The sequence below is a fragment of the Ursus maritimus genome, unplaced genomic scaffold (assembly GCF_017311325.1).
Source record: "Ursus maritimus isolate PB19 unplaced genomic scaffold, ASM1731132v1 scaffold_11, whole genome shotgun sequence".
NCBI lineage: Eukaryota > Metazoa > Chordata > Mammalia > Carnivora > Ursidae > Ursus > Ursus maritimus.
The window spans coordinates 12,925,169-12,952,580 of record NW_024423453.1 but is presented as its reverse complement, the minus strand read 5'-3'; the positions used below and the strand labels follow the sequence as shown (position 1 = coordinate 12,952,580).

The 27,412-nt window shown below is 35.1% G+C and overlaps 1 protein-coding gene across 1 annotated transcript; it reads right to left on the bottom strand.

The window, feature by feature from the left end:
- Nucleotides 1-1,185: 1,185 nt before the first annotated feature.
- METTL14 (methyltransferase like 14) lies at nucleotides 1,186-27,412 on the bottom strand. The gene is made up of 11 exons (XM_008689463.2): nucleotides 26,658-27,412; nucleotides 22,864-22,952; nucleotides 21,914-22,001; nucleotides 18,910-18,990; nucleotides 18,456-18,543; nucleotides 14,189-14,279; nucleotides 12,796-12,937; nucleotides 8,019-8,111; nucleotides 6,362-6,478; nucleotides 5,042-5,252; nucleotides 1,186-2,698 (listed from the first exon to the last, which is right to left on the bottom strand). Exons 1-11 carry the CDS (start codon nucleotides 26,721-26,723, stop codon nucleotides 2,394-2,396), a joined length of 1,371 nt encoding a protein of 456 aa, XP_008687685.1. The 5' UTR covers nucleotides 26,724-27,412; the 3' UTR covers nucleotides 1,186-2,393.

Sequence of the window (27,412 nt, the reverse complement as noted above, 5' to 3'; positions counted from 1 at the left end):
CACAAAGAACTGTAGTACTTTAGGCCTCCTAACCTCCAGCCTTTGAAGGGAAATAGGTACCAGGGAGAGAACTGTTACCAATGAAAATAAACATCAACATCTGGACTGGAATACTTAGGATTGTAATTATGTATAATAGGTATGCTGATCTTAGAACTTTTAAACTGGAAGATGTAAGGTTATTGCACAATTATTAGTTTCTGTCCCCAATAAGGAATCCGTAAGTGAAACAACTATAAATTAACTTATTTTGGGTAATTCCTAGATAATTTTTTGAAAATGTAAGACATGTAAATAAATATAAAGATGATCAAAAGTCAGAAGAGGTCAAATTAGTGAGTTTTCATTGGAAACTCTTCCTCAATGAATAAAGATTCTGTCATAAAAATGATACCTCAACCTTTATTGAAAGTGAAGGGTAGAAAACTAGTGAGTCAATGCCATCCTGTGCTATAAAAATTCCACATTACTTTGTCAGAGAGATAATTCTAGGCCTTGCATTTTCCCCACTACCTCCTCCTTTCTTATTTGCTGTATTCTAAATATGGTGGGCATAATTACCATTCAACCGACAAAGAAGCCATTCCCAACTCTCTGTAAGATGACATTATGATATACATCTCACAGGCACTAAGAATGTTGCCTTCCCTTGGCTAGGCCCAGGGTGTGGACCACATTAGAGAGTCTCATTTATAAGACGGGGTCACTTCCTAGCTGATATTTCTAAAGACCCACACCGGGCAATTAGACCATCTTCTTTATTCTCTTGTCAACTTTGACAACTACAGTTCTATCTCTAGATACTTTATAATTACTGAAGTTGAAAATATGGGATCATTTCAGTAAAAATTCTAGCCAACTGTGATTCATATCTACATAGCTACATCAAGGAAGGCATTAGTCAAATGCTATTTGTACTACAAAGTACCAAAATGTTGAACAAGTTAAATTCATCAGGCTTTTAAGGATCTCAACCCCATTTCTGTAATTCAGCCCTTATCTTTACACTGAATCTTTAGTGCGTGTGATATGACCTTACTTTAGGTACAACACGAGCCTGTGAAGAACTGAAAATGGCTGCTAACATGCATCACAGACCAAAACAAAAGTCTGATCTTAAATCAGTCCTTTTTCATTTGGTAACAAAGGCAATTCCACTTACAGAAAACAGACTCCCACATTTCAAAGGTTTAAAGTTTCATTAGAAAAATCATACACAAAATAAAAAATATATTTTTCAAGAACAACAATGGTATTTCGTTCATCGAATTCATTTAAAACATGAGTTACAGTATAGAAAGAGAAATGACAGCAGAAAGTTTTATACAGCCAACTGATCTGCAAAACCAGGCTCTTCAAAACCACACACCATATGGTTTTAATAAAAGGCAACTGCAGTTCCATTTTCTAAGCTGTCTTACGTTGAGGGTTTCCCATCATTGATTTTTATACTGTTTTCTCCATTACAAGTTTGAAGATGTCATTTCCTCATCACCAAATACTATAGTCTCCCAAACACCTGATAACCAGGGCTCTGTTGTTGCCTCATTTCTTTTACTTTGCTAAGGAATATGAAGCTACTTTGAAGGTCAATCCAAGTTCAAGTCTACACCAAAGTTCTAACACTTGGATATTTGTCCTCCTTTGCTTCGTAAGAGGTGTGATTAACAGTCATCTGTAGCTATGCAACTGAAATGATGATGAGCTTTTTCTCTCTTTTTAAGTCTGCCTACTAAATTCTACCTCTTCCCCTGCCCACCGCTGGGAGCGCCAACCTCCCCTATCAGATTTAGATTTGGGAGGAGGTGATTTTGTTCAAATTCTCTCAATTTCTCTGTAGTAGTCAAATTATATCTGAGTATAAGACTTTTTTGAAAAGAAAAAAAAGTCTCTTTTTATTGTTTCATCAAGAAAATGCTAAAACTTTGAGAGAATTGAACCATCTGTCCCAACTCCATTCTATCAAGGCTCCCCAACAGCTTTCCGTTTGCTATGACAGCAGTGGCAGGATGCCTATTATCAACTGCTCTTGGCACGAGTATGACACTACAGATTGGGTCTTTTTTACCGTTCACTTAAATTATTTCTAAAAAGCAAAAGCCTTTGTAATTAGTTGGAATCTATCAGAACAAATTAGTCTCTGAAAGGAAGGTATTTGTTTCATTGTTAAGTTACATGCACATGCCCAGAGGCAGGATGATCTGTTTTTCCTGGATTAAAACTACACAATATGTGTAACAACTTCGAGGGAGATTGGCTAAGATATTCCTGCAGTTTAGAGAAGTTAAAGCAAAGTGCAAGCCGGAACTGAGTACTAAACAAAGTCTCCCAACTGGAATTCAAACTGCAGTGAAGAAGGTATCGGGGCATTAACAAATCGGTGTCTTAAAAAGTTACCGAGGTGGAAAGCCACCTCTGTGTGCTCCTCCACGGCCCCCCCTAAAACCACCTCTTTCGCCTCGGAAGTTAGATCGATTCCTTTCTCGTCCACGGCCGGCAGAAGTTCCACCTCTTCCTCCACCCCTGGGAGCTCCACCTCCCCGATCAGACTTAGATTTGGGAGGAGGTGATTTTGGTCGAAGTCTCTCAATTTCTTCTGTACATCCAGTCAAGTAGGAATTAGGAGCACTAAAGTAGGATGCGTATGTTTCTGCATTATAGTTGCTATTTGTAAGAGTTGGTCCAACTGTAAGCCAGCCTGAAATAGAGGAAAAGAAAGATTATCTTTTTTTCCCCCCATTTCTCTTACTGATCCTTTAGGAGCTACTGCAAATCTCTAATGCATTTTTAAAGATGCCCCTATCAAAAAAAATAAAAAAATAAAAAATAAAGATGCCCCTATCACTCACCCAATATTTATCTTTTTTACAGAACGCATGGCATTTAATCATGGTTATATAGATTTCATATGTATGTATCTTATTTCACCTGCATGATGTTAACTTTTGTAAATTATCTTCCTCATTGTCTCCATCCATGTTTCACATTCTGTGAGAGTAGCACTTACAAAAAAATTACACACTACATTGAGTTTGGGCTCAGTGAAAATTTAATAAATTTTATTAACCTTCCTACTTGTGGAAATGATACCATTGTTATCTGATTAAAATCCTAGAATCAACTTTTGCCTCTACTCTTCTCAACACTACATTAACCCAGCTGATAGATGCTAGAAATTCAATTACCACGTTGCTCCTATTCATTTCCATTTTTCCACATCTACTGTCACCCTCAAACGTGAGCCTTTATTTTTCTGCTAGGCCAGCCCCCAACACATGTCACAGACACACACATATATACTGTAATGCTCTCCCAGACTCTCCTTCCTCTGAAAGTGGAAAGCCTAAAACAAACTTTAAAATATGTTACTTCTCTGCCTAACCTTCTAGGGCTCTCCACAAAGCACAGATTCGTATATATAGTATCTAATGTCTTTTAAGATGAAACTTGAACTAACTTTCCAATCACATTTTTCATTAATGCTTTTCATGACAACTTCATTTGAATAAAAAAAAATGAATCACTATAATTGTCTGCATACAAATCTCCACCTCTGAAAATAAAAAAAATAAAAACAAATCATAATGTAAAAAAACAAAAATAAAAAACAAACAAAAAAAACCAAACACAAAACTCCACCTCTGTGCCCATTCTATCCTTTCAACTTGTTGAAAATTACAGCCTTCAACATCCAATTCAGATCTATATCTTAAGTGAAATAAAAATAATTTCTCAGGATTTCTATTACATGTTGTGCCTCTATCGGTACAAAGGTAATTTTGTCAGCTACATTGCTAGACAACTTAGCTTATAGTAAGGATGATTTCTGTTTAAATTGTATCTGGAATGGGAAAAACTACAGATTAACTGTAAATCCTAATGAAGACTGATTTTTCAATTATTTACTTTTCTCTTTATTATCTTATATAATTTCATGAAATTTGAGACCCTGAGTTTCTACAACTGAAATATTTTCAAGTTTCTGTGCTCGTCAAAGCACACAGAAACAGCTGATGGGCAGGGAGAGAGATGAGGGATGGATTATGTCATACAGACAAATTAAGGCAACTTTAAGGATTACTTTTTTTAGAATGAAAATCAGAGTTTCTTCTAAATTCTTAGGTACTCTAATGGCCAATTATTCTACTATAAATTCTTTAACTTTTCTTACTTTTTATAAAATCTAGGCTGTTGAAAACAAGATTCTGGCTCTTTTCACTTTTAAACTGGATTTCTAACATGCTAAGGCAAAGAGACTGATTTTATGTATCATGAATAAAGCAATGCTACTTTTACATTTTCTGAGAAAGCAATAAAAGAAACAGAATATACTTATATTTCAATGACACTCTGTACATAAAAGCTGTGCCCTCTAAGAAAAAATCTTTGTCCAAACAGTCTAATTATTTTCTACTCATTTTTTTTCAAAGTATAAATTCACATTGTATTGATTTCATAAAAAGTTAAAATTTTGAAAAGACACCACCACTATAAATGTAAGCAAACAAGCTAGGTATTTTAGTTTCTAATACAGCCAAGAATTGTATTTCACAAATGTATGGTTATTGTCTGCAGGATTATTTAACCATTCACTTCTGCATTTCTTTAACACGTTATTTACTGAATGATCCGAATGCTGGGTAGAAAGAAGTGAATAAGACAACCTCTGCCTTTCATGAGACTCCACGCTGGAGAAACTGACTAGAACGTATGCCCAAATGAACCTGCAATTCATCTAATGATAAGTGTTATGAAGAAAAAGAAAACAGAGTAAGGGGAAAGAGAGTGCTGGAAGGAGGAAGGAGGGCAATGGAATGGGAAGGTGGCCAGTTTAGACAGAGTTGTGAGAAAAGATCTGGCAGGTATTCGAATGAAAGGAGAGGACCATGAAGAGAAAAGAATGAGCTTGGCATATCTGAAGTACAGCAAGAGAAATCAAACATGTCATAAGAATTTTATTTTACACAGCCGTGTATACTATTTCTTGACACCTATATCCCCAGGGGCCATCAAGTTTTTTAAAGATTTCCTGAGGTCCTACCTGGTCGAATTGTACTATCTCTTCCAAACAGATGAAGGCGTCTTCTACCAAGGCAAAAATGTTCAATTATATGAAAAATTTCTACAGGCTTTTCTATATTGCCAATTTCAGGTTCTTCCGTGATAATCAAGTCAATGTCAACATTAGCATGAATGAAGTCCCCATCTGTGCTACGCTTAACAGTTCCTTTGATCCCCATAAGGCAATGTTCCTAAATAACAATAAGAGCAGAGCAATTAGTCTCTTCATCAGTAGTCATATTTCCTAATGTTTTACATTCTGATGTCCCCAATTCCAAAACAAACTCATTTCTCCAAATCTTTGGGAAATAGTTCTATGGGCAAAAATACAATAGGAAAACCTAGATCTCTGGATGTGGGAAGACTGCCAGGGAAGCTAGACAGGACAGTATTAAATCTGGGGCCATGATGTTTTAGAACTGTGTCAATGACCACAGAGTCTTTTCCTCTGCAACACTAGATAATAACTTGTTTTCACCAGTTATGGAAGCATGGCACTTGACCTTGGAATCTTAAAATAATGTTATACTGGGCCTCATATATGATCTAAGATCAAAACGATATACAAGATATAAGCCTCTTTATATGGAGAGAGGACTTTATTCATGTATACAGACTTCTAATTACTCAACATGAGAAAATCAAAGAATTTTCTAGTTTGTTTTTTTGACCTTCTCTATTTAATCCAAATGGCAGGAGTATGGGTTGAATAAATTTAATCTCTCACTTGACTCCATGAACCATGGCAAGGGTAACTTAGGTTCCCTTCAAAAGAATTTTCCAGTCAAAAAACCCTTAAAAAGAAAGACTCTCCCACCAGTTTCTCCCTAAAGAGTGAGAGACTGGAGGACAAACTTTTAAAGCCTGATAGTACCAGGGCAGTTGTATGGAGCAGAGGTTCTCAGGGGTTCTTGTGTAGGTTCTTAGGATTCTTATGTAGGAAAAAGAGAAGGAAATAATATGCCTCTAAGCCAGCCAGCCGTGAGAGTCTTGACGCCATCTCTTTTTTCTGGGCCCAGAGAAAGGGAAAAAATCTGGAGGGGTCAGAGGTACCAAAAGTCCATACTGACTTAGAATTACAGCAGTTTAGGACACACAAGAATACATATTACCTTCTCCAACACAGTGAAGGTTGATCTAAAATGGTGATTAAAATATTTTAAAATTAAACTGGATGTACTACTATAATGTTCAATGCCATTTGTAAGAAAGAACATTTCTACCAAAATTAAACAGTATACAGTCATTTGGAAAAGCTTGAGGGAAAATAATGAAAATAAAACAAAACAGTAAAGGCAACCTTTGTTCTCTGGAACACAGCCTTTGGATCTAAAGTCTTAGTCTTTCCAGGATTGTTTTTATTGGTTTTAATCCAACAAATATCTTCACATCTTCTGTAACCCCACTTGCGTAAACACTAGAAATGAAAGAATTAAAAAAATCCTTAGCTAAAAGAAGTAAACAATACTTAAAATAACAAAGCAGCATTAAAAAATTTCCTAGAGGTTTGAGACACTAAATTCCAAGATCTCATAGTAATTTTTAGTTCAGAAATAGAAAAAAAGAAATACCAGTCTTTAAATATACAGCCATTATACAGAATGCATAGATACATTTTGGATATTAACATCACCTATAATGTTAAATATCGAAACACAGAATTACAGTTATACTCCAATTCTTTAATACTACCTTCCACTGTCATCAACAGAAAGTGGGTTTTAAATCATAAAATACTCAGTTTCTCTTTAATCATAAAATTCAACAGATAATTTGATTCCTAGCACCTCAATTTCCTATTCTCTGACAAAGCTAAAGACTACTGACAGTATTCTAATCGATAGCTTCTTTTCAACTGAGAGTCTTATGTTATTTTTATATATTTAATATTAACAACTTCAAAAAATTCAAAGCCTTAAAATTGTTATGTATATCTCATTACTGGATAAAACTGTACTTTCATCTTTATACAATCTAGAAAATAGAGATCTTACCCTTCGTGTCCCAGAATCTGTTATATAAGAACATGTAATAAATACTTGCTAATATATTGCTTAGAGTGGCATATTGAGGGCCTACTACCCAATGGAGCTGCTGACTAGCTGGTGGGAATAAAAACGTAAGATATGTCCTTCCCCCCAGTACAATATTGTTGGTACTATTCATTTCAGGAATGCTTTTACTGTGTAGAGTGAGAAACACCTCAAAATGAACTTGGATTTTTATTTTAAAATCTCAAAAATCAAGATAAGTATCTGTCCCTGTCACCAGTTATCTGTTTTGCACTGGATATTCATTATACTTCACAAGGGTCTAATATGGAGAGACCCTTGTGCCCCAATCAATTTAACGAAAGCCCATGTGGGAAGACTGCCAGGGAAGCTAGACAGGACAGTATTAAATTTGGGGCCAAAGTTTCACTGCTAGACAGCAGAACTGAGACCAAAACTGAATGAAGCCCTCTAATAGCCACATGCTCCCGTGATTCTTGGCTAAAAAAGCATTTGTTACTCTGTTTCCATTTAGAAATCCAAAATATTGCAATAAAAAATAAAGTTCTGAAATACAGGAAACTTTACAAGATGCTCAAATACAGGTGTTACGTAACTTCTTTCTCACTCTCATTCAATCATTCAAACCATGTGTTCCAGGTGCTGTGTTATTTTTCCAATTTGTTTTGGTTTCTATTTGGAATTCAGCAGTTATTATTCAGAAGAGTACTTTTTATGTCTAAACTGTTCTCCTCCTGAAGTTGCAACATATCATATTTTGACCTATTGAACCCTAGTGCTAGTTAACTAAAGAGTACTGCCTTTCACGCATTCTTTTCTGAACATATTTTTTTCCCTCTATTTTAGCAACTGTTCAGGAAACAAAGGACAAAATAACATCTCTCTTCAAACTTTTTATATTTTTTCTTATGAATTTAAAAATCCAATTTAAAAAAACCATCTTACCACTCTTCCAAGGTCCAATCCCTCCCCGGAACCACACCAGAGAAAGATAAATGATCGAGGTGCTGCAATCTCATCAATTTCTAACTTCATAATCTGTAGGAAAACAAAACAATACTCCATAAAAGTATTTTGTTTCCCAATCATCCTAAATCCAAAAGAACAACCACTGAGATTTATCAGTACTTTCAGTAGATGTGTTCTTTAAATGTACTAATTTTCATTAGAAAATAAATTTTATCCTTACAACTTATTCTGTTTACTTATTCTATATTAAGAAAACAAACACATATGCACACACATACACAGAGACTTGATTTTACACAGAAAAAGGTTATGGGGACCATATTCATAGAATAATGGAATTTTATAAGATGTGGCTGAAAGCAACCCTTTATGATTTACAGAAAAAGAAACTGAAATAGGAAGAGGTTAAATTACCCCAAAATTAGGGGCAAAATTAAAATGAAATATAACAAATGTTTGGGGAAGATTTGGTTTCCAGTATCTACAGAAGTTCTATAGGAAATAAGTCAATATGCACATTTCATTATAATGACCACTTTTAAGTCTGAAATGCCAAAAAAAAAATACAGTCTACTTTTTCCAAGGGACATACAGATGGCCAACAGCCACATGAAGAGATCTCAACATCACTCATCATCAAGGAAATACAAATCAAAACTACAATGAGGTTATCACCTCATACCAGTCAGAATAGCTAAAATTAACAACACAAGAAAAAACAGGAGAGGATGCGGACAAAGGGGAACCTTCATTCACTGTTGGTGGGAATGCAAACTGGTGCAGCCACTCTGGAAAACAGCATGGAGATTCCTCAAAAAGTTAAAAGTAGAACTACCCTACGATCCAGCAATTGCACTACTGAGTATTTACCCAAAGGATACAAAAATGCTGATTTGAAGGGGCACATGCACTCCAATGTTTACAGCAGCATTATCAGCAACAGCCGAACTATGGAAAGAGCCCAAATGTCCACCAACTGATGAATAAAGATGTGATATATATTTAAATCAAATATTAGCCATAAAGAAGAGTGAAATCTTGCCATTTGCAATGATATGGATGGAGCTAGAGAGTATTATGCTAAGCAAAGTAAGTCAGAGAAAGACAACATATGGTTTTACTCATGTGGAATTTAGGAAACAAAACAGATGAAAGAACAAACAGGGCTGATGGCGGGATGTGGGTGGGGGATGAGCTAAAAGGTGATGGGTATTAAGGAGAGCACTTGTGATGAGCACTGGGTGTTGTATGTAAGTGATGAATCACTAAATTCTACACCCGAAACTAATTTTACACTATATGTTAACTAACTGGAATTTAAATAAAAACTTGAAACTAAAAAAAAAAAGTAATCTATAATTTTGTTTCTCTTGAATGTGTTGTTCCCTTGCATGTGTTCCCTTGTATGTGTATGTTTCCCTTGTGTATCACATAAAAAAAAAAAGTTCAATAATTAAATCTGTAAATTTCCAGTTACATAAAAAACTGTAAAACCAACCATTTTATATAATATTTTTTCTTCTAGTTTTCTGCCACAGTTGTTTCAGAGACCATAATTTAAGCAAATATCTATGTTTCATTTATTTAAAAAATATTAACTTTAGTAACCATTTAGTAACTTACTCTAAATAGTAACAATCGAAATAAAAAAACATTTGACAGTAATAATGGAAATAAGTTACAATATCTATAAACCTACTGAGTTTTATACTCTGCCTTTTTTTAAATCTTGAAATCGCTCATTTAATATTCTCATGGGAATATGAATAAGTATATATGTAACACACATTTTCCCACGTTTATACATGAAATCGCTAAAAATAAGTGATGACACGTATTAGTGAAGAACATTAAGCATATTGCTCTCTTGACACTGCAATTCTAAATGCTAACTGTTGGTATTTTAAATAAGTGCTTATGTCCTTTACCAAAATGTATGGACCACTAATGACTCTTTAATGTGAAAAGAGAATACCTGTGAAATCCAAGTACTTTTCTTATTTACATCTTATGTAATGACTACTGGCACTTTCTTGAGGATATCATCACTATAGGTTAAGAACTTAGGGCTCTAGGGTCAGATAAAACATTTCAATATGCCAGCCAGAGCTGTTCAGTGAAATTAAACTGAAATCAAGAATATGCATATAAAATGGAGTTTCTTTATTTCAAAAACTCTGTTAGTCTCACATATAATTGAAGCTCTTGTGCCTTCACTGACCAAACCTTAGAGACTGGCCAGAGAAGAAAGAAGTTCAGCCTAATTACAGTTGATTCATGAACAATGCAGGGGCTAATGGTACCAACCCATACCCCCCAGAGAAAATGTGAGTTTAACTTCTGACTCCCCAAAACTTAACTACTTATACCTACTGTTGACTGGAAGCCTTACTGATAACATAAACAGTCAATTAACACATATTTTGTGTGTTATATGTATTTTATACTCTATACTTAAAGTAAGCTAAAGAAAATGTTACTAAGAAAATCATAAGGAAGAGAAAATACATTTACACTACTGTTCTGTAAAAAATACACATAGAAGTGAAATCGTGCAGTTCAAATCCACATTGTTCAAGGATAAACTATACTAATCAAAGACATGAGATTTATTTTTTCAATATTCTTTTTGTTTTCTACTAAAGTCACAAAGATTGTTTTTATATTATTAATCAATTTTGATGAAGATATGGCTAAACAGATATTTCTTAAACACTACTAGAAGGAACATAAATTTGTGCAACCTATCCAGAAAACTTCCCAGCAATAAATATCAAGAGTATTATACCTTTTGTCTTTAGAATACTATATACTGTTAGCTTTCTGAATTTCAACAATAAGCACAAATTATATTTATCATCAGAGGATGGGAAAACCTTTTTCAAAGTGATAAGATCCATAAAAATGTAAATAAAAAATGTCAGAGGGATTGAAGACAAAAGGAAAAGCTCCAAGGAGGAAAAACTGGAGGTGTATCTTAAAGATTAAATAATATTAATTACAGTAACTATCATTAACTCAGAAGAGGACATGCAAGGATTCAGCACAGTATCCTGTGAAACACCAGTCTTACAGTGTCAGTCCTTTTCTTTCCTGACCTCCCTTCTGTGCTCAACACTCCTGCCTACTCTCTTCTTGACACACCCTATTCCCTTGGCCCCTATGACATTTATATTCTTGGTTTTCCTTATTCATCTCTGACCCATTCTCTTGACCTCTCTTTTATATGTGCCTCTTAAATGTATAAGTTTCCTGAGGCTTTACTGTCAATCCACATGTTACCATAATTAAGACACTATCTCAGGACAAATACAACTATTCTCATAGGCTTGATGTGCTAATCTTCTAAATCTGTATTTTGAAACACAGATCTGTCCTTTGAATGATATATTCCTATTACAACCTCCACATGGATGTCTCACATGCACCTCAAAATCAACATGTTCAATACGATCTAATCCCTCCAATCCAGCTCTTCTTAAGTTCACTCTTCCTCAACTGGTGAAAACTCAACACACTTATGCCAAGACTCACACCTGTGAGTCATCCTTAACTCTCCCTCTCATTCTAATCACTAGATCTCACCACAGTATCTACTAAACATTACTGAATTTATCACCTTTCTGTTCTTACTAACATCACTGCAATACAAGGTCCCTTCATCTCCCAACTAGGCTACTGCAAGTCTTCTAACTGCTCTCCCTTTTCCAGACTTTTCCTCTGGAAAAATTCCTCCGTCCTCCACACACTAATCTGAACATTTAACTAAACTGGTTAAAGCTCTTCAAAGACTCCTTAATGTCTTCAGGATAAAAATGTAAGTTTCTATGAAGACATCATCTCAAAAAAGGCCCAAACTGTGTTCTAACATCAACGTACAAACCAGATATTCTTTGCCTCCAGCCCTTCTGCTCTTACTGTTCTTTCCATTTGGAATCACCATCCCTTTCTTTATCTGCCAATTCCAACTAGTCTGTTTATACTGTTAATGTGTCACCCCCTCTTTGTTCATGTACCCCATCCTCCAAGGCTTGGTCAGTTTTTCTCAGATCATCTTATACAGTCAGTCCTCTATTACAGAACAAAATAATAATGCAATTATCTGTTTAGGTTAATATTTATCCCATTAAACTACGTGCTCCTTAAGTTCAAGTACGAGGTCTTAGTCATCTTTGAATCTTCAGTACCTACCACATTGCCTAGCACAGAGTGGTACTCAGTAAGTATTTGTTATCTTTGTTACTGATCGGTAAAAACAGGTAACTTTATGTAACTAACTGAAGTTATCAGCTTGCCTACCTTTATTTAGGAAAATGTAATTTTATCACAATTATACTGAAATTATGTATTTTTATCCATTTTACTGTAAGTTCCTTGAAAAGAAGAAATCATGTATATATATCTATATCTATATCTATAAATGTATTATACTCTAATGTTTACTAAAACTAAGCAAATGCAGAAAGAGTTATCAATCATTCTGGCTTTAGACTTTTCTAGCTATATATCCAAGGACTCTAAGACTGAAACTATGAGGCTTCTACGGACTATTTATTCACTACCTGCTCAACTTCTGCCCCAAAAAGAAGAATCAGACCAAAGATAGGGTAATATCTGTCAATGTACCCGGGATCTTCCACCACATTATATACTACATATTTATGATTCCTAAAAAGATAGGAATATTTATAATCTTCTCATCAAATATTCATTTGAAAAATAAATAATTACAATGTAGAAAGTTTCATCATACATCATCCCAAGTCCAGCATTTTTCATTAGCAGTGATGCCAGTTTCTCTGTAATATTCTTCTAAAGGGGGTTCCAGAAGAATCACATCAAATTTAGGTGTCAGTTCTCTGATGTCAAAGGCTTCTATATCTGCTTGTAAGTACCTATTTGATTAAGGCATAAAAAATGACTAAGAGATTTTCAAATACCTTACAGATGATAATGAAAGGAATTTCTTAAATATTACTAAATACTGTTTACAAAGTAATCATAAACTAATTACTGAATACTTTTTTATGCAGGAGTATCTTTCTTCAGTATAGACAGTAAACCATCTTCCAACACTCTTCTCTAGAAGATGGATATAATCACGCTACAAACTAAAATCATATTTTCCCCATGTATGTCAAGAATGTACTTCTCTCATTTTAAAATTGAAAATCCATACTAGTACGTAAGTCTCTGAGCCCCATTTCATCATCATCTGAATTTCCTAAAGACTACCACATTATTTTTTTTCTTAATTGTTAAGTTAGAAAAACTATTTGTTAGCTTTAAAATCCTCCCTCTAAAAAACTGTTTCTAAAGATGGATATAATTTTCTTTTATTGATTTGTTAATAAAATTGTTTATATTAGTAGCCTTTTCTGGCTACCTAGTATAAATTACGACTAGCCTTTACTGAAAGGTTTTTTACACATAGTATGAAAGTAATTTAAGTATAAAATACTTCAAGAGTTTTTTTTTAATTGGAATAATACTAGAATCTGATAATATTTTTCTCCACACACTTGGACTTCTTTGTGGTGGTTCTAATGACTAACAGTATACATTTTAGCAAACTGTTAAATGTATAAAATGTTCTAAGTAAGCTAAATGTGAATTAAGTAGATTTTCCAATTTCAAAGACTTTTTACACATTTTTGAGGAAAACATTATTCTGTTTAGCAAAGGTTAATGAATTTTCATAATCCAATATGTTAAGAATAGTATCCCTGAATGTTGAGTTATAATTAATTTTTATTTTCTTCTTTTCCTTCATCTAAGTTTTCTAAACTTCCTTCAATAAATTGCTTTTTGAGAGGAAAAGTCATTTAAAAACATTTTAAGAAACTCAAGAATACAAAAACATGAATGATTTTTCTAAGAAAAAACATTTAAAGACACTTTAAGGAAATTATCTAGAAACTGAAAAAAATATATCTAGAAAACTGAAAAAAATAAAATAAAATGAGAACCTACTAGTGCACTCAGCACTGGAATGTCAAACGAATCTATTTTACCATATAGAAGAAAACAGTCTGTTAACATTGTATAGGTGCTGAATTTTTTTTTCAAACAGAAAGGCAATAGGATAAAAGACTGCTATTTTAAGCCTGAGTTGGAATAAAAAGTGACTGAAAAAACAGACTTACATAGGAGGAGTGTTAGACTTAGCTATTAACTCATCCTTCAGCCTGATGAGCTCCCTCAGTTTAGGGTATTCTTCAAATCTGTCAGCCAAACCTGAGGACAAAAAATACTAAGTTTCAATACAGCTGAAGTTAATACCAGTGCATTCAAAGGTTATGAGCCCTCTCAGGAAAACAAAACAATACACAATCACTACTTTATTCTCATGTCCTTTTAAAAAAGTTAATTTTGAGTATTTTTTAAATATTTCATATATATATTTCACATCTAATGACCTTAATCCCATATGCAGGCAAAAACCCAGATGTTCTAAAGCCCAAATCAATAAACCATTTAATCTCTCATACTTAAGTTAAATCTGCTCACAGCATTAAGTGAAGCCATTCTGTTCATTCAGGGAAGGAAAAGAACAACTGCCTTCTTCTACCATGTTCTTCCCCCTTTCTATTAGCTAAAAGAATTCTTTCTCCTTAAGAATCTAGTGATTATTGAGGTCTGTACTTAACTTCTTAAATAGTTATCAAAAGCAGAGAAAATGAGTATTTCTTTTCTTTCTTATGATTACATATAGAAAGAAACAATACTTAAAGGTGAGAGAAACACTGCTGATGATCTTTAATTAATTAGCTATGGCTCATGAACACAATCCTGGAACAAATCTAGTAAAGAAGATAATGAGTCCCTAATAGTAGACTACCTCTCACCTCCAAGACAAGTTGTTTTCTCCACAAGTATTTCTTATATATCAATATCTATAATTTTAAAGATTTCACATCTCCACATCATTATCAACCAAGTCCTCACATATATTTTCAGGCTTAAGATCTTAAAAAACATGGGGCGCCTGGGTGGCACAGCGGTTAAGCGTCTGCCTTCGGCTCAGGGCGTGATCCCGGCGTTGTGGGATCGAGCCCCACATCAGGCTCCTCCGCTATGAGCCTGCTTCTTCCTCTCCCACTCCCCCTGCTTGTGTTCCCTCTCTCGCCGGCTGCCTCTATCTCTGTCGAATAAATAAAAATAAAATCTTTAAAAAAAAAAAAGATCTTAAAAAACATGGACAAGTCCTACAAGGATTTTTAAAAACAGGAGACTCACTGTTCCCGTGTCCTCAAAAATATTTTGGATCTTTGAGCTCAGAAGAGATTTTAGGTAAAGCAGCATAATGCTTGTTTAAACAGCTATAGGGATAAGTAGGGCTTTGAATATCAAAGATTCCTGAAAGTTTTTATTTGGAAACCCCCCCAAGAAACATATTCCTAACAATATAAATCCTGTAAGCATCTTAATTTAAAAACCAAAAGTACAGATATTAATAACTTTAATATCAAAGAGTAAAAGTGAAAGATTCTGTAAAGCCTCTTCAATCAGTGCTTATAAAACAAACTGCAAATAAAACAAGTTTAAAGATTTTATTATAGTCAGGTTTTAAATCACAGTAGAATTGGTTCTCACTCTTCTATAAAACAGAAAGTTCAAGTTTTTCTCAATCCATAATAGTTTCCTAAGTACTTTATCTCTGCTGTAGGGAAATAAGTATCTTAAAAGCAGAAAGGTGGATACTGAAATTCAGTCATACAACTATCATAAAAAACACCCTTTACTGACAACTATCATAAAAAACACCCTTTACTGAAGTATAACTGATACATAAAAAACACACATATTTAATGTATACAATTTGATGAATTTAGACATATACATACACCTGTGAAATCATCACGACCAAGGCAACGGACATATCCATCACCTCTAAAAGTTTTCTTGTGTTCTTCTGGGTGTGTGTGTGTGAGCGCGCGCGTACGCACGTGCATGTGTGATAATGCTTAAGATGAGATCTACCTTTAACATATTTTTAAAGTTTTATTGACTACAGTCCACAGCATGGCTGACTATAAGCACTATGCTATAGAGATCTCTAGAATGAATTCATCTTGCATGACTGAAACTTTGTATCAATTCAGTAACAACCTCCTATTATCCCCTTCCTCCAGCCCCTGAAAACCACTGTTCTCTGCTTCTAGGAGTTTGACTATTTTAGGTACTTCATAAAAGTGTAAGTATTTATCATATTACAGATACTATTTTAGGTACCCAAGTATTTATGTATTTGTTCTGTGACTGGCTTATTTCACTTAGCATTATCACAACTTTTTATGCTACAGCTAAATTTTGCTCATGAAAACACCAAAATCAGTTTCTACTTCAATAATATGGCTTGCAAGCAACACAGAAAAAATAAATCAGATGACATCAAAATTAAAATTTTTTTGTGTTGCAAATGATACCATCAAGAAACTAAAAAGACAACCCACAGAATGGGAGAAAATACTTCCAAATCATATGTCTGATAAGAGACCTGGACTGAGAATATAAACTCTTATAACGTAATAATAAAAAGGCAAATAACCACTTAAAAAATAGGCAAAGAGTTTGGATACTTCTCCAAAGTAAGTATTTAAACAGCTAACAAACATATGAAAAGATGCCTAATATCATTAATCACTAGGAAAATGCAAGTCAAAACCACAGCGAAATTATCACTTCATACTCACTAGGATGACTGTAATTAAAAAGACAGGTAATAGTAAATGTCAAGCATGGGAAGAAACTGGAACCCTCATACATTGTTGAGAGGAATGTAAAATGGTACAGCTGCTTTGAAAAACAATTGTGCAGTTCCTCCAAAAGTTAAACAGAATTAACACATGACCCAAAAATTCCACTCTTAGATATATGCCTAGGAAAAATGAAAGCATATGTTCACACAAGAACTTTACATGAATATTCATGCAGCATTGTTTATAACAGCCAAAAAGTGGAAACAACCCAAATGAATGGATAAGCAAAATGTGGTATATACATACAATGGAATATTATTTCGCAGTCAAAATAAACGAAGAACTGGCTTGTGCCACAGTATCAACGACCCTTGAAAACATTGTGCCAAGTGAGAGAAGCCAGTCACAAAATACCATACCTTGTACAATTCCATTTACATGAAATGTCTAGAATAGGCAAATTGTTAGAGATAGAAAATCAGTTAATGGTTACTCAAGGCTAGGGGACAGATGAAGAGAAGGCAATGGGAGCTGACTACTAATGAGTACTGAGTTTCTTTAGGGGAGATGAAAATTAATTAGATTGTGGTAATGATTGCACAAACGGGATTTACTAAAAAAAAATATTATATCCTTTAAAGGGGTGAATTATATGGTACATGAATTATCTCAATAAAGCTGTTTTTAAAAATGCAGGGATAATACATTTGAGGGACTTCTTAGTAGACTGGACAGGGGCTGAGGGAAGAACCTCTGAGCTTGAGGATATCTTAATAGCAACCTCAAAAACTGAAAAGCAAAGAGAACAAAATCTGAAAAAACAAAAACCAAAACAAAACAAAAGCTAGACAATTCAAGAACTATGGGACAACCACAAAAGATGTAATGTGTATAATGGAAATACCAGAAGAACGAGAGAGAGGAACAGAAGAAATATTTGAAATAATAAGTACTGAGAATTTCTCCAAATTAATGTCAGACAACAAACCAGATCCCGGAAGCTCAGAGAACATCAAACAGTATAGTGCCAAAAAAACACCAAACCTACGGCCATCATTTTCAAACTACAGAACATTAAAGATAGAGAAAAAATCCTAAAGAAACCAGAGGAAAAAAAACTCCACGTCTACAGAAGAATAAAGATAAGAATTATATCCAATATCCCAGAAACATGCAAGCAAGAAAAGTTTGGAGTGAAATATTTAAACTGTTGAAAGAAATAAAATACCAGCCAAGAATTCTATACTCTGTGAAATTATTCTTCAAAAATAAAAGAGAAATAAAGACTTTCTTAGAAAAATAAAAATTGAGGGCATTTGTTGCCAACAGACCCGCCTTGCAAGAAATGTTAAATTCTTTAGAGAGAAGGAAAAAAGTAATATAGGTGAGAAAATTAGGCCTACAAATAAAAGGAAAAGCATCAAAGAGGGAATGATTAAAGGTAAAATAAAAATGCAAGGACCAAACTGAAGGAAGGAAGGAAGGAAGGACGGAAGAAAGGAAGAAAGGAAGGGGGTAACACTGCTGGAAGGAAAAGGAAGGCATACTGGAAATATGGAAAATGGAAATAGGAAGCCAGGAACAATAATTTCGGAATTAGAAAAGCCAAGCCAGGAAAAATAATCTTGTTAGACATTATCCACAAAATGGATAAAGTACATGTATGTAATCAAGAGTTAGCAACAGCATATTCCCAACAAATCTAACATACCTACATCCCTGATGAAATTTTGAGGTCTATGTCCAGTGTCTACAAAATGTTGGCAGTAATCATTATGGGGATTTAAACTCTGCGTTCCCTAAAGAAAAAGTCAAAATTAAATTAAGAGCATTTACTCTAATGGCAGATATACTAACACTGTATTTTATTTATTCTGAGGCCATACAAAATAAAATTGATATATAGATTTAAAAAATTAATAATATTTGAAAACACAACTAAAATGACACTATTACTTTTTAGTAGCTATAGACATTGATATAGCATTATCTCAGCCTAAATAGCCAAATATCAGAAGACTATTTCAAGAATAATTTTAAAATGATTTTTACTTTATAATAATGATTTCTTAGTAACTGAAAAAATATTGAAAATAATAAGTATTTAAAATTTTTTCATGCATAGAGCTGAAATGTGAAGAGTTATGATATGAAAATTTATTTACCTTAAGAAAAGTACTAGAATCTTTATAAATCTCTTCTTCATAAGGCAAATTCTCTTCTTCCTGTTGCATTTCTAATTCATCCTTGGAAAAGGAAGATTAAATAGACATTTTATGTATAGGAGGAATATTTTATATATTTATGATATCTTGAGTACTAAGATTCAATATAAATATTTCATTTCCCTAAGACATAATTTTTCAAATTATCATTAAAGTCAAATACTGAAGTCTTTGCATTCTTATCATTATCTATTTTTACAATAAATAAAAATTTCCTTTTCATTTTCATTCTCATCAATAAATACCTGTCTATAACTACTGATTTTATTGACTGTATTGTCTAATATTATTTATCTCATACTATAAATATTAGAATTTAGCTCAAATCATGAAAGATATAATCACCAATGGGGCAATTTTATTTCTATTAAAAACCATATGAAACTTCTATTTTTATAGATCAAAAATGTTAAAATACCAGAAAATATACATGGTTAAATATACATATTTATATAATAAGCAAATAAAGTAAAATGATAACAATAATCACTAATATTTAAGTTGCATACTAGCATATACCAAAATGCAATACACAAAAAAGTATTTATGAGATTAGGTCATTGTATCACTGAACTTCCTAGAGACTTACTGAAACTATGCATTCTCTTCTCTATTAAATATAGTTGTGCAACAATTAACTTAAAATAAATGGGAGATAGGTTTTTCATTTATAATACTTTCTTTTCAACTAAATATTGTAACTATAAGTTTAGAAGTTGTGTTTTTTCCTTCGGTCTTTCAGAAACAGTTTTACATTGTTGTCAAGCCCATGGATTCTCAAAATATCTTAACTGTACTACCCTACATAATAAACATGGAATAACATATCTCAAAAAAGACATTACTATAGCCACTCAAAATGTGATCCAATTATCCAAAGTTTCTGATACACCTACCTCCTTAGTCTTACTTAAGAGTATTATTGTCCAATGCTTACTAGGCATTATGCTTTACATCCATCACATCTTACATTAAAATGAGGAAACTGAAAGATCTTAATTGAATTGGTTACAGGACTACTTCATTTTATTGTGCTTTAATTTATTGCACTCTGAAGATATTGCACGTTTTACAAATTGAAGGTTTGTAGCAACTTTGCATTGAGCAAGTCCATCAGCACCATTTTTCTTTTTCTTTTTTTTTTTTTTTTAAAGATTTTATTTATTTATTTGACAGAGAGACAGCCAGAGAGAGAGGGAACACAAGCAGGGGGAGTGGGAGAGGAAGAAGTAGGCTCACAGTGGAAGAGCCTGATGCGGGGCTCGATCCCAGAACGCCGGGAGCACGCCCCGAGCTGAAGGCAAACGCTTAACGACTGAGCCACCCAGCCGCCCCAGCACCATTTTTCTGACAGCATTTGCTCACTTCATGTCTCTATGTCACATTTTGGTAATTCTTGCAAAATTTCTAACTTCTTCATTACCATATTTGTTACGGTGTTCAGTGATCTGTGATCTCGGACGTTACTACTATAATTGTTCTGGGACACGCTGAACCGTGTCCATACAAGATGTGAACTTTATCAATAAGTGTTGTGTTTTGATTGTTCCACCAACTGGTGGTTCTCATCTCTCTTCCTCGCGTTGGGCCTCCCTATTTTCTGAGACACAATATTGAAATTAGGTCAATTAGTAACCCTACAAGTCCTCTAAGTATTGAAGTAAAAGGAAGAATCGCACATTTCTCGCTTTTAATCAAAAGCTAAAAATTATTAAGCTTAATGAGGAAAGCATGTGGAATCTGAGACAGGCCAAAGCTTAGGCCCCTTGTGCCAAACAGCTAAGTTGTTTATGCAAAGAAATGCAAAGGAAAAATTCTTGAAGGAAATTAAAAATGTTACTTCAGTAAACACATGGATGATAAGAAAGTAAAACAGCCTTATTTCTGATATGGAAAAAGCTTATTGGTCTGGAAAGAAGATCAAACCAGCCACAACATTCCCTCCAGCCAAAGTCTAATTCAGCGCAAGGTCCTCACTCTCTTCAGTTCTATGAGGGCTGAGAGAGGTGAGGAGGCTGCAGAAGAAAAGTCTGAAGCTAACAAAGGTCGGTTCCTGAGGTTTAAGGAAGGAAGTCACCTCCATAACATCAGAGTGTAAGGCGAAGTGGCAAGTGCTCACGTGGAAGCTGCAGCAACACTGAGGCAAGACCCTCCACCAGCAGAAAAAGAGTAAAACTTGCTAAAAAGCTCAAATGATGGCTAGCATTTTTTAGCAATAAAGTATTTTTTAAAGATTTCATTTATTTATTTGTCAGAGAGAGACAGCGAGCACAAGCAGAGGAGCTGCAGGCAGAGGGAGAAGCAGACTCCCCACTGAGCATGGAGCAGGATGCGGGACTCGATCCCAGGACCCTGGGATCATGACCTGTGCTGAAAGCAGATGCTTAACCAACTGAGCCACCCAGGCGTCCCAGCAATAAAGTATTTTTAAATTAAGGTATGTATCTTGTTTTATTAGACATTAATGCTATTGCACATTTAACAGACTATAAAATCGTGTAGATATAACTTTTATATGCACTGAGAGACAAAAAATTTCATTTGACTTGCTTTATTGCGATATTCACGTCGTTGTGGTGGTCTGGAGCCAAACCTGCAGTATCTCCACGGTGTGCCTGTATACCTATGCGACTGACAATTATTTTAGAAAGTTTAAAATTGAGCTTTTCATCCAATTTACTTTCCTGGATAAGAATCTATTATTGTGGGGCGCCTGGGTGGCTCAGCGTCTGCCTTCAGCTCGGGTCATGATCCCAGGGTTCTGGGATTAAGCCCCACGTTGGGCTCTCTGCTTAGCGGGGAGTCTACACTCTCCCTCTGTGCACGCTCTCTCTCAAACAAATAAAATCTTTAAAAAAAATAAAAATAAATTTTAGGAAAATAATCTATTATTGTAATAATTTATATTTTTCTTGACCAGAAATTTGTCCTGTTCTCTACTTGCCTTATATTCTTCCATTTTGTCTTCATCTGTCTCTCCTTCATCCTGATACTTACGTTTTGCATTTGGAGCAGACGTATCATAGGAAGCCCTGAAAATTAAAACTGAAGTGTCACACACAGATATAGAAAGATGCATAAATGGCAGCTATTAATAATAATAGTTTACAAAAACAGAACAAGGCACATTTTTTTCTGATTAAATAGTATCTATTCACCCAGTTTATAAATCAAAAAAAAAAAAAAAATCGTACAACCTGACAGGTAATTCTGTATTTTACTTTTATGAGAAAGCAACCGAATAAGCTTTTATAGTGGATGTATGGCAAAAAGAGACTTGTACATTATATAACATTCTAATTTGTCTTAAGCAAAATTGACACTCAAATTAATAACCAGAATACTGAAAAATTCTGCAGTGCTCTATGAACCACCAAATGAATACCACTTTTAGGGCAAAGTGTGTTTTCTTTTATAAGAGTTTGTAAATATAATTATTTATTTATGGTATGTAAGCTAACTCTTAGTTTAACATTCCATTTTCTAACTACTTTATGAACGAGAACTTACTATATTCAGAAAGTATTTCATAATTCATGAATACTAAAAACCAGTATTTCTGAAATCGTTATTTTGACGCTTGTCATAACAACACACTTTATACCTAGGATTATTTGTTTATCAAAAAAATAGCCAGGGACACCTGGGTGGCTCAGTTGGTTAAGCATCTGCTTTCAGCTCAGGTCATGATCTGGGGTCTTGGGATCAAGCCCCATGTCGGGCTCCCTGCTCGGTGGGGAGTTTGCTTGTCCCTTTCCCTCCCCTCTTCCCTCCTCCTCTTGCCCTCTCTCTCTCTCTCTCTCTCCCCCTTTCTCTCAAATAAATAAAATCTTTAAAAAAATAAATAACCCTTTCACAAAATTAACATGTCATTAAAAAAATTATTCAACTGACCTGCAAGTTTCTCTTGTTTCAGCAATTTCTCTCTGCTCATCTTTGCTATTTAACACAGCACCAATGCTGTCGGCACTTTCGGCTCCCAACTGAGGAAAGACAAAAACCAAAAACCAGATCATAATGCATTGGATAGCCTTTCCAGCTTCTGCAGCAATATTTAATATATCAGGTATTAAAAAAAACAAAAAAACCAAAAAACCGAAAACAAAACCCTAACTACCTCAGCAGGCAAATGGATTAATTACTGTGCAGGAAAAACAGGAAATACCTTGGAACAAAACCATGTTAATTAGGAACAAATATGAGAGCTAGCAACCATTTTATACTTTCAGTTATGTTTGAAATTAAGACAATTTTAGCCAACCCTCTACTTTTTAAGTAAATAATAAAACATAATTTAGTAGTAGTAGCAATAACATCAAAAAAAGCAGCTAACATATAGTGTATATAGGGTGGTAGGCTTTAACACTTTGCATCCATCAGCTCATATATTATACCTCATTTATCTCGTGCTGTAATATCTATCCAGTTTTATTCAAGTCTTTATACAATGATTTATAGGCACAATACTGAATTTTAATAATACCTAAAAAATGGTAATGCAAATTTTGTTTGGCAGCTGGGGAAATTCTGCAAAATACAACAAATAACTAGTTGAGGTAAGCTGGCTACACAGAATGGGATCAGTTCACGGAAACCTTTAAAAGTCAAATGAACAAATGCAGAATGCAATTTATAGGCCATGAGGAACTATTGTATATTTTGAAGTATATGAAGGACATGAGGAAATCTGCATTAAATAGTCCCTTTAGGGGCGCCTGGGTGGCTCAGCCGTTAAGCGTCTGCCTTTGGCTCAGGTCATGATCCCAGGGTCCCAGGATCGAGCCCTGCATTGGGCTCCCTGCCCAGCGGGAAGCCTGGTTCTCCCTCTTACACTCCCCTTGCTTGTGCTCCCTCTCTCACTCTCTGTCAAATAAATAAATAAAATCTTCAAAAAAAAAAAAAAATAGTCCCTTTAGCTCAGGAAAGGAAATATACTGAAATATCAGAGGTACAAGTCCCTAGCCTTGATCTTAAACAATTACCACTGCCTTTTTAGTTTGCCTACTTCATGACTCCCCTAAGGTTTCTCCAGTGATAAATCTCTTCCAATATATCAAATGTTCCTGATATTTTAACTCTTCCATAAAATCTTCCTGAACCCTATTCTCATTAGTTAGAAGACACATCTACTTCCCATAGTTAAAATGATTTCTAACCTTTCCATGACTGACTCCTCTCTCTTCAGGTCTGAGATGAGTACAAGTGATTTCTTCAAGGAGTACATAGAATAGGTAGCCTCCTTCTACTTTTCTCCTTTTTATCTCATTTCCTTATTCGGATCATGGCACTTAACACAACTTTCAATTATTTTATGTTTCACTTTTGCTTACTCCCTGTTTCTACTGCTTCATAGTCTTTATCACTACTTCCAATTATTTTATTTTACACTTCAATTATTTTATCTTTACTTTTGTTTACTTCTCCCCGAGTGACATGTAAGCTCCCTAAGGAGATGAACTCTTGTCTTCTTGGTATCTGTATGTTCAACAGTTTGCATAATGCCAGACTCAGAGTAGATGCTCAATATTTGAATGAACCAATTAGATTTCCTACTACATTAGAATACAATGTATTACAATAGAAATGCTTTAAGTCAAAATTCTGCTCATATATATAATTGTCCTCTCATGCTCCAAAACAAAAAAAATTGTGGAATGATGGGATAAGTAAATCACAGATTTTTCATTATGGAAGCACTAAATACATTATTTGAATAATTAGAACAATTTGGCATCATTTGAAAGCATATACGATTTTTCTGGAATAAAGCTACAGCTAAGTAAAAAGCAGGTGTAAATTGCTGATGTTCATATTCTGTATAACAGTAAGTAACGTAAGTAGTGTACTCAACAGTAAGGACAACGAAAGCCAGGTGGAAGAAGACCCTCAGCCAGAGAGATCAAGATAGCGTTCATTACAAAGTTCTGACCTGAGCTGCACTACAGTGGATGGACAGAAATCAGAAAGGAAGAAGGACAATTTTTTAAAAATCATAAAGTATAAATTGCACAAATCACGTTCTGCAGAGTAATAAATCAGTCTGTGTTGTTCATATAGAGAAAAGCAATTGAAAGAAAGGCTGAAATTAGTTGGTAAAGTGGAAGTCTGTCACTGATTATATCAGACATCCTTAAGTGGAATGGCTCCTAAGCAACTAGAAGACTAGGGAGCAGCTGGTGTACCGGAAAGGGCATGGAAAGACCTAAAACTGCAGCTTGTAACCTTACAAACTTTGTGGACTTCAGCATGTAACTTAAATTCTTTGAGCTCTATTTTCTGCATCTATAAGATGCAAAAAGCATCTGACTTGTATGACTAAAGATAATGTATATAAAAAGCTTAGCAGAGTCTTGATTCATTGAAGGTACTTAATAAACAGCACCCATTATTACACTTTATGCACTGTGCAAGCTCTTTTAGGGTAGGGACTACTTTTTATTCACAGTTGAACTGCCAACGGCTACTAGATCCCCTGGTATATAGTAATTATGAATGCATTTTGAGTCTAAGAATTTGAAACCAAAAAATAAGAACCCTACTTAGTGGTAACAAAGCTACTGAATATTTTGAAGACAACATGATAAAAGAAGGTGGGAAAAAGAAGGCTTGGAAAAGATACCTGATTTGGCCCAGATCATAATACCAGAGGGACATAAGAGATCTGATTCCAAATTCCCACATTTTTAACACTATACCATAAACCTTTCCATCAGATCATAAGAGTATAGGTTTCAAATTTTCATTTACTAAAACCGATTCATTACGGAGAAAAATAACAGTAAGATGCCTCATTAAAACCTCTTAGTATTTCCTCCATCGCTTTTCCTGATAGGAATGGTAGGATGGGAAACACAAACTCTGACTTCAAGTAGAAGGGTACATCTGCATTTTCTGCATGTGTACTCTCCTAATCAAGTGTTAACTTACACACCAGAAGCAGTGAAGACAAGCTTTGGAGAAACAAACCTGGGTTCAATTTTCTGGCCTGGCGGTGAGTGACACGGGGCAAAAATTACTTAACCTCTCTAGTCTGTTTCATTATTCGGTAAGTGAAGTTAATGATACTTATTTCAAGGGTTTGCTGTGACTGATAGAGAGTAAGAATTCAAATATTAGCGGTGGGTGATGACGAAGATACCGTACTTGGCACAGCGGACTGCAACACACAAGATGCACAAACTAAAATTTACACTCAGGCTATTTCTAATGCAGTCTTTAGACATAATCCCAAAGAAAACACTAAGAATCTGTCTCACAAGGAAGCCACAATCTCAAGAAGCAGGTGCTAAGAAGAAAGGCAAGACAGAGAAGACCATTTAAATAGTTTAGAGAAACTTAAGGGGTAACAAGTCACTTTTCCTTGCATGAACTACGGTAATTTATTTACAAAGACCAAAGCTTTGCATCCCCATCATTGAGCCACGCGCCAGACACTTGCGCATTCCATAATGGTTGCTGAAGATCAGTCGTGGCGTTCGTTTTAGCAACACAATGACCGCGGCACAGAATGGAGAATATTCGGGGTACTGATGAAGTTAAGAACAAGAAAGGCAGGTAGGCCCTGGGATCAGGGTCGCGGGACCAGGAAAGTATGCACCGCAGTGGGCAGGCAAAGACAGAGAAGAGGGGGAGGGGGAGGACATGGGAACCGCGCACGCGCATTCTCGATTCCTCCCTCGGCCGCGGACCTGCTGCGCAAGGAGCTGTCGCCGTAACTTCTGCCGCTCCCGGATCTCCTGCAAGCGGCTGTCCATGTCCCAACTTCTGTTTCCTACTGCCCCGAGAACCTGACAATTAGAGGAAGAGTAACCTCCCGATTTTTCTTCTGAGTCTGTGGAACACAAGATTCACCGGGATCTTCAAGCACCGGGTATGCCTTAGCCTTTTCTCAATAGGTATTTCCGGCGCGGCCAGTATTGGCTCCACCGAACCCGGAAATCCCTCCTCCTTCTGGACGCCCGCGATTCGACGCTCCCTGGAAGGGACCCAATGAGGGATGTTGTGGCGGCGGAGCGGTCTCTGAGGCTCTTCTGTCGCCAGGATCTGCGTCTGTCAGAGCTGCTCCAGAGCGGGCCCACCTCCTGGCCTCTCGCTTGCCCTTCTTGGGGACATCAGGCTTCTTCGGTGTATCAGCACTGTTTACGAGGTGTGGACAGTTTTGTTGATTCCCTTTTCCGTTAATTCCCCAGTTGCCAGTACTGACGGTTGGAAAAATTGCCGGATAGTTTTTTACTGAAAGCACAAACTCGAACCAGAGTGTTAGGTTTGAACCCTGGACTGTCCTTTACGAGATGAGTAGTCTTGGCTAGTTAATCACCTCCGTGAACCCCGGGTTTCTCATTTGTAAAATGGGAGTTATAAAAGTGCCTACCTCACAGAATTGTGAAAATTAAAATAAACAGAGCCTGGCACATAGTGTCATGGAGGTTGTTTATTAAGATTC